Source organism: Pyrus communis, chromosome 4 (assembly GCF_041283825.1).
Source record: "Pyrus communis isolate YQ-2024b chromosome 4, ASM4128382v1, whole genome shotgun sequence".
NCBI classification, from domain to species: Eukaryota; Viridiplantae; Streptophyta; class Magnoliopsida; order Rosales; family Rosaceae; genus Pyrus; species Pyrus communis.
Window position 1 is genome coordinate 20,806,613 of NC_142568.1, and position 8,486 is coordinate 20,815,098.

Here is an 8,486-nt window from a genome sequence, read left to right on the forward strand (position 1 = left end):
GTCCCTCAACCCATCAAAATGTGTAGTTATGGTCTTTTTCGTCAACTTCGTCAGAATTTTGTCAAAATGAGTTATGTTAGAAGGACCATTGCTAAAATTGGGTTAAAGTTTGAGGGACCAATGCTCCAATTGGGTTGAAGTTGAGGGACCATTTATCCAGTTAAATTATGTGGCCTACGACACCAGTTATACGCAATTGTGTTGCATGAGATGTAAGATCATTTTTATAGGTTTACCAATCGGAGTTAAAAACATCGATGCCTATGAACAACGATTGGTTTGTAACGATTGTTTATTCTTGTACTTTTCAAAATCAAATATATTGAATCGAAGCGAAAAATGGATTTACAAAAAATAGAAAACGAGATTAGATAAAATCCGTCTGTACATTATTAAGTTACTAAAGCATCGGAGTCGGATTACATGACAATATTTTGATCTAATACAAATCTCCAACTTATAAGTTTCTGAAGCTAACAAGATACACAGAACCAGAACGGTACAGCGTTAGGCAGCTTCGGCAAATCCAACTTGAAGGTCACCAAAGTCGAAAACCGTGTGGTACGGCCCCATGAATACATCTCCGAGAATCCTGCAGGCATATAGTCAGCTAAGACATAAACCCTACTGAAAATGCAGTTAAGCTGGATAATTGGTAAAGGTTTATGCTAACATACCACAGAGGACCGGTTGGAGGAGGGATATCATAAGCTGTAAACCCGCTGATACAGACTTCAGCGACGCCTTCACCAGTTTTCAGAACATACTGCAGAAAACATGGGAAATGGTTGCAGAGTTTAACCAATAATTAGTTCTCCGATAACAGCTCCAAGTCCGTGATAATGTTACTAGCGCAAGAAAGCATCAATTACGGGAGTAAAATCTGTAGGACTGTCGAAATCTAACCTGGTCGGGAGTGAGAACGAAAGGTTTATCTCCGATGGTGAAGGTAACGTTTGGCATGCTCGAAAGGCTACTGCACTCGACTATTGATTCTCCTGCTGGACTTGGGAGGCTCTCGCAAAGCTGTTACAATTGACACCGAAACCAAAACTCAATACAAGTTATACAACTCGCAAATTTATTCCAAATTTTGGCTTCTTAGCAATTCATGCTCACCTCACTAAGGTAGCTAAGCACTTTCTCTTTTGTTCCTTTTTGTTTCAGCTGATTCTGAGCCCAAACAACAGCCATCTCACAAGCTGTGCACAAAGCACCATTGCTGACAGATGATCCCTCCTTGCTTTCCTTCTCAACCACTGTTTCAATCCCCGTGCTGCCCAAAATTCGGTTTCACCATTAAAAGATGTATTGTGTCAAAGTGCGTTATATGTCTATGCAGATCCAGATGAAGGGTTTTGACACGTGCGTTATATGTCTATGCAGATCCAGATGAAGGGTTTCCTGTCAAAACCCTTCATCCAAACCCAGTTGATATAACAAGTTCCAGCTTTTCTGGTGTACTTAAACAAGAAAAGCTTTTTTCCCTAAGAATTTGCTGTAAAAATTGCATAACATAGTTTAAAATGCGTGTATGGCTGACGGGATCAGAAGATTATCGCCAAAACATGGAAAACAAGGGAGATAATTTAAACTATGAAGAGTATACTAACCTCACATACTTAGACCCATTGAAAATACATAAACCAAGCTGCTTACAAACTTGGCCAGGTTGTGCCTGCAGATTGCAGACAATGATATGATCCTTAAATCCGACCTTCGGTAATCCTTAAACCTTAAATCAAAGTTAAGGATAAAAAGCAACTTACCCCTGATATCAGAAGATCCCATATCAGGTCTCCGTACTGAGCCACGACTGTCTTACATTCTGCACTCACTACTCCTTCAGCTCCGATAGCATGGTTAAGCACTGTCACAGTAGTCTGCAAAACAAAAAGAGCAAATGTAAAACCAAGCCTTGAGTATTTTCGAAAATTAAGCTATAGTAGACAAAGATGGAAGCACGTACTGTTGGACCGATGAGCAAGGACGTTCCTGAATCCACAATAGCAGCACAACCGCCCTCACATACACCTAAAATCGGACAACAAGAACAATCAATGACAAGAAAAATACTGCTAAGTTTCTCCTCCAAAACTAATAGATGGGAATTTTTTATGATCAAACAAGGTAACAAAACACGGTGCTACTGACTCACCCGTTGACTGGTTACCGATTATAAGATCACCCATTTCGAACTGAAAACAAAGAAAATGTGTTTACTTATCAGATTTCTAACTACAAGAATACATAACAAAATAAGATATACAGAGTTTAAAAACATAATTTTAGTCACCTGCCAGTAACCCTTTTTAGTAACTGGAACATAGGTGTGCTTCCCTTTGTAATGATTTGGGTCCACTCCACCGAAAACAAGTTCACCTCCTACATCTGAATTTGTGTCTCGATTAAGCCAGAACGAGAAGACATCATCGCTTAAAAGATCTTGTTCTGACATGGTTTGCCTGTAATATTAAGATTAATCTACTATAATCTGTGCAACTGTAGATTTTCGAGAGAAAACATCTAAATTAAGATTTATTCAGAGGGAAAACATTAAAGTACCACACTGGTGTAGCATTCCCAACAGAAATTTCTTGGAATCCAAGGCCAAGAAGTCCATCAAACTTTGCTATAACGAATGTGAGACTTGCTTCTTTTGTGGCCTCAATGAACTCCTGCATTTACAAAGTCAGTAAATAATGGTTACAATCATTGCAGCTTAGGCACGATAGAAACCGAATCTGAAAGTGAAAACCAAGAACAAAACAAAAGCAAAACCCCACTTGATTTTTGACGACAAGGTCTCCAACTTCAACATTGTCTTGACTGAAGAAACCGGAAATTGATCCGCTTCCATATGTTATTGAAGCAGACGTCCCTGAACCACAAGGAAACCATTACAATCTGATCTTGCATTTCACAAAAGGAAACAACTTTAAACTGATACCACGCTTACCAATTGCGGTATATGTGCTGGACTTGCTTGACTTGTACCGAGTGTGGAAATAGCACGCAAGCTGCATGAAATTATGAAACAATACGTGATTTTCTGCAAACCAAATTATGGAAAATGACAAGCCAAGAGTAAGCACAGCTTACAGAGAAGTAACATTTTGAAGAAGGAACCCAAAGATTGGAGCTTCCAGTGTCAAATATGACAGTGAAGTTCTGAGGAGGTGAGCCGATTCCAATCACCCCATAGTACTGAGCATCCAAGTAATTCTTCAGAGGTACGATACCTTCGTCTGAACTACCCAAATCCTGAGGCTTTCCCTCCCTTGCTGTCCTTGCAGCTTTGATGATTTGAAGATCCAACGGTCGCTTCTTCAGACCAATTCTGACTAGCCCATTGGAGGAAGCAGGAAGAAGTGAAGAGATTAAGGCCCATAAGTAGACAGCCACCAAGAGATGTTTGTGCCGCATGTTTACAGACTACCTGTAGAAAAAAAGTTACAATTAGTAAGATGTTTACAGCCACCATATCTATCAACACAGTTAGGATCATCAAGAGGCTTGTAACTCAAGTCGTTAAAGAACATGTTGGGAGTTGATGAGTTTTTAGGATTTCCAATTTCAAAGGGCTTTCAACTAAATGGTTAAAAAGTGTTTACCCTGCACCAAATTTTGTGTTCAAATCCCCTCTCCAATATCGCTTGTACGAAAATAATTTCCAATTTCAATGAGTTTAACTAGAACAAGAAGTAAATTGCTTTTGGGTAAGCTAAAAAGTAAGTAGAATAGGAACTTAGAAGCAGAACAAGCTAGGGTTACTGACCAAGTAAGAAAGATCACTTGTAAAAATTCGAAGCTGAAATTATAATCATATCACTTCACTTCTGTTGTAAGATAATATTACACACATACAAAACGAACCCATCTTTATAGACACGAGTTAGACCAGTTGGTCAGACGGTATAAAATAATATTGCACCTGAATAGAATATCACCTTATCAACGAAAGGAAAAACCCCATCTCGAGAAACTGAGCAAAACATTACACAAGATGCTACTGCTATATATGCATAAGAAATCGTGAACTACTCGTGTGACTGATGAAATAACTTGATTAATTCTTTTGGTTATTTCTTGAGAAACCACAAATTAAAGCAGATGGTCACGATGATCATGAAGAGTGATTAGTGCTCAAACCTTGATCAGCAATTAGATGATGAGCCAAGAAGAAGAAGAAGCATCCAGAAGATGAAAATGTAATCCACAAAGGTCGGAGATCACTTTCCATCTTATAGTGGTCCATACAGAGACAACACCATTGGTTACTCACAAGGCCACGCGCCTTTCCACGCTCGTGAAAATCAACAGTACCCTGCTAATTTGTAATTTGGAGAAATAAATTGGGAGGGCTACGGGATTATGGCAACTCTCGCACTAGATAAGTTTGCGGGCGTTGAATAGGACCAAAATATAAGGGATTTTATGATTTTGTGAGGGATCCAAACAACCAATTATGTGGTCAGGTTAGCTCTACACACAAGGTTTTCTCCCTTACATGGACTAAAAGCAATTTCAAGATCGTTCAACTACCGATGTCATAATTTCAATATTTAACGAAAAAAATACATAATTGGTTTATTTATTAGATACTGATAAACGTGCTCATCCAACATTGCAAGAAGAAAAAAAAGAATGGGACTATTGAAAAGGAAAGTTAAAGTAAGAAAGTTGTTAGCAATTCTTTAATAATAACCTGATTGAAACAAAAAGAGACAGAAAAATTAAGTGAAAAAACTGGATTTCAAGGGAAGAGTAAAGAGTTTGGGTGGAAGGAAAGGTAGTACGTACGTTTCCACGGGCATGGCCATGCACTTGTTTCTGATGAGAAGCTACCGAGAAGTTTCATAGATAACGAGACGCGGACACGAAGGAGGGTGGTGGGGGTGTGGGAATCAAAATTGAAACCCTTGTCCTTTTGCAGATAATACTCAACAACCAATCTGGCAATCTTCAATTTCCAAACTACAACTAACAAATTTGGTGAGAAATACAATAAACAAATTAAAAGATTAAGAGTCAAATTGCACACTGTCGAGAGTATGAATGACAGATCGAAGAAAAGAGGAATTTTACATGTGTTTATGAGTAATTGAGTTACTCCTCATATTGTCGATTAGTTTTATAGTTCGACTTTGTTCGACTTATTATAATAGTAAATAGCTTAACTTTTAGGTCTCATCTGGGGAATTGACACTGAAATGGGAGAGGGGCGTAGATGGATAGGGTACACCATCGTGGTGGTGTTCGAACACAACCTCATGTGAAGCGAAATTAACAAGTAATATTGTATTATTAGACAGAAACAACATAGGATAATGGTGTACCTGACATATCTAAATTTCTCTTCATAAATGTACAATGAAATTGACGTGCCAAATAATACTTTATCTCCAAGTGGTATCTTATAGTGATAGTTATACTAATAAAGAAGTTATACTCATGACCAAAAAAACGAGCCCAAAAGAATTATAATACATGTCTCAGTCTTCACATGAAGAAAAAGAACCCAAAAGAACTCAATTCAAGGAGAAAGAAGAGACCTCGACACTTGTATGGATTGCATGCAGCCCATAAATTTTAATTTTGGGTCATTAGCCCATATTTTTGGAGATAGTAAGAGTGTGACACGTGGTACTAGTTGCCGATGTTCCATCATCCTATAAATAAACTGTCAGTTTTGGAAGAGATTTTTCAATGTGACTGGAACACAGGGTGATACATCACGTGTTACTATATAAATGGCGTGATATGTGTATTAAAAAGTTAATAACTTAAAAAATAAATTTTATCACCACTTGCATAAAAACATGTGATGTACCCTCGTGTTCCCGTTATAATAAAAAATTTCTCCAATTTTGAAAGAGATTTGGGACCCAACCCGAACCAAATTGCATTATGCAACCCAATTTACATGTCCCACTTGTGATGCAGAATTGCAAATCCCCACTAAAGTGTAAAGACGAATAAGGACATTGTTTCCTTTCATGTTTTGACAAATTGACATCGGAATTTCAGCTGCAAAAACAATATGGCAAAAATAATACGACGAACTCCACAGAAATGCTAATCCCAATTGTCCTAAAATTAGTACTAATTAGTTGCTTTGTGTGGATTATGTCATTTAAATGTGGTTTTAGATGTGCGGATGAGTTGAAGTGAGCAAATACGAAATACGCTTGAAACTCGTATCTGTATAATTAATTATGATTTGACGTGTTGGTCTAAGTCATTGATTAAAACTGAATATATGTAATGAAAATTAAGATAACATAACATGTCAAATTATTTGACATGACAACGTTATTAGCTATTGATGGTAGTAATCAAACAAAAATATGTTAATGTAACGAATATTTTGTTTCTTGTAATAGATGTCTCTCTCTCTCTCTCTCTCTCTCTCTCTCTCTCTCTATGCTGACTAAGCTAAATAGTTGTTGATTTATAACCTCATGACCCATAAAAATGGAGAGATTTTTAATGTGCCCAATAGGAAGAATGCGCAGTTAGAAGGACAACTAATTGAGTCTGCATCAATGGACTTTAAGGGGGTTATAAGTATCTCTATGGGAGACAAAAATGAGGGTCGAGTCTTTGCGAGTTTATCCCAAACAAAGCAAAGCAAACCTCTTCCAGGTCTTGGTCAGGAAGATGCGGATAAAACGCCAATAGCCTATTGTTAGCTTCTACTGAAGCCTAAGACAAGGAGTATTAAAGCTTAATAAAAGCGTAAGTCCCTCCCTTCCCCCTCCCCGAAACCCGATGCTCCTTCAGTACGGTCCTAGCAAAGATATCCACAGGATGGTTCGTTTTGTTCAGATATTCACGGCCTAGAAATACTGGATTCTCGTTCGAATAGGCCCTAACACAGGCAACAGAGGGGTCTCCCACTTCGATTCCGGGTTTAGGGTTTAGGGCGGTGCAGTACGTTATATGTTATTATATAAATGAAAAGGAGTTTTTTTTTTTTAAGTGTCTCTCCACTTGTATAATGACATGTGGCATGATCGTGTTCGTGACATACTGAAAAATCTCTCCAAAAAAATAACAATTTAATTGAACTTTATAGCGACTTGAACACTAGCAATTGAATGATGTGGGATCAACAACAAATAGGAAGCAAACAAGATCGGTTCAATTGTCTCTCTAATCACGTAAAATGCATATATATATATATATATATATATATATAGGAGATACATTCGAAGACATGAGAAAAACTTAGGTAAGAGAATTCGACATATGCATACATATACATACATATATATATATATATATATATATTAAAGTAATTCAGTCTCATCTATAAAAATATAAAATTTTATGTATTTTGGTCGTATCTGACCTTACGCAGTAACGCTCAATATGAGAAGCTATCCTAATTAATTGAAGATAGAACGTAACCCAAGTTGTTTTTTTTTTTATTTGTTGAAACATATAATGTAAGTTTTAGTCCTAAATATATGGCATTTAGAACATATATTATAGGGTGAAGTGCCGATTTAGTCCTTGAACTATCACCTCAGTGAAAATTAGGTCATTGAATTGTTTTTTCGGTAAAATAAGTCCCTAAATTCATAAAAAATTGCTAATTTCATCCATACTATTTTATTCAAAGCTATTTTATCCAATTTTTCGTCAACTTAAGTCACTTGAGACATTTTAGAATGTAATACCATCATTTTATCACCTATAAGTCATTAACATTTTATATAGGTTGCGAATCTGACATTTAATTTACCCTCCAAAGTTAATTTCATACACTATTTCTTTATGAAAAAATACCAATATACCATCTAATGTGTATCACATGCAAGTAACGTGACTTAAATGAACGAAAAATTGAATATAGTAGCTTCGAATCTAATATTAGAGATGTAATTGCCATAATTTTATAATTCAAAGACTGATTTTTCTAAAAAAAATAGTTTAGGTACCTAATTTTCACTTAGATGATAATTCAGAGACTAAATTAACAGTTCATCCTATATTATAAGTTATATGCAAACCCATAAAGCCAATCCTCATAGCCATGTTCATAGATTCATAGTATGATAGCATGTGTCCTCTCCTTTACTCAAGAGTCATGATTATTATACTTTTTTCAGTTTTGCATTATGAGAGGCAAAATTAACAACTTTCAACCGTTGATACATATTATCGATTCGTGCGTGCAACTAATGCAAACACAACTCACTAATCCACAGGGCCACAACCATACTTTCCATAAAGTTGAAAAAGTAAGTAGCAATGCCTAATTGATTTAGGAGAAACGTTAAGGAGATTCTCTCATAAGTGTGACTCTAGGACTCTTCATAGATTGTCTGCCACCTCATAGTTTTTACACAATATTTTATAATATTGGCACTACAATTAACTTTAGACTATGAGGTGTCAAAAATTTCATCAAGAGTTTGGCTTTGAAAAAATCTCGTGAGCATTTATCTTGATTTAGACTAAAAGGGAAAAGCAAT

At 36.5% G+C, this 8,486-nt stretch overlaps 1 protein-coding gene across 5 annotated transcripts; it reads right to left on the bottom strand.

Annotated features, from left to right (window-relative positions):
* Positions 1-344: 344 nt before the first annotated feature.
* Positions 345-4,830, bottom strand: LOC137722289 (aspartic proteinase). Of its 5 annotated transcripts, none has more exons than XM_088692933.1 (15): positions 4,804-4,830; positions 4,153-4,327; positions 3,103-3,439; positions 2,960-3,020; positions 2,787-2,881; positions 2,566-2,678; positions 2,297-2,465; positions 2,159-2,198; positions 1,970-2,034; positions 1,770-1,883; positions 1,614-1,678; positions 1,120-1,276; positions 907-1,026; positions 678-766; positions 345-592 (listed from the first exon to the last, which is right to left on the bottom strand). In XM_088692933.1, the coding sequence occupies exons 3-15, from the start codon at positions 3,424-3,426 to the stop codon at positions 508-510; spliced, it is 1,497 nt and encodes a 498-aa protein (XP_088549059.1). In that variant the 5' UTR covers positions 3,427-3,439; positions 4,153-4,327; positions 4,804-4,830; the 3' UTR covers positions 345-507. The 5 variants fall into 5 exon arrangements, with proteins under 5 accessions (XP_088549059.1, XP_088549061.1, XP_088549058.1 ...); XM_088692935.1 differs by lacking the exons at positions 4,153-4,327; positions 4,804-4,830 and adding exons at positions 3,615-3,692; positions 3,779-3,934 and having other exon boundaries at positions 3,103-3,435; XM_088692932.1 differs by lacking the exon at positions 4,804-4,830 and having other exon boundaries at positions 4,153-4,708.
* Positions 4,831-8,486: the final 3,656 nt, after the last annotated feature.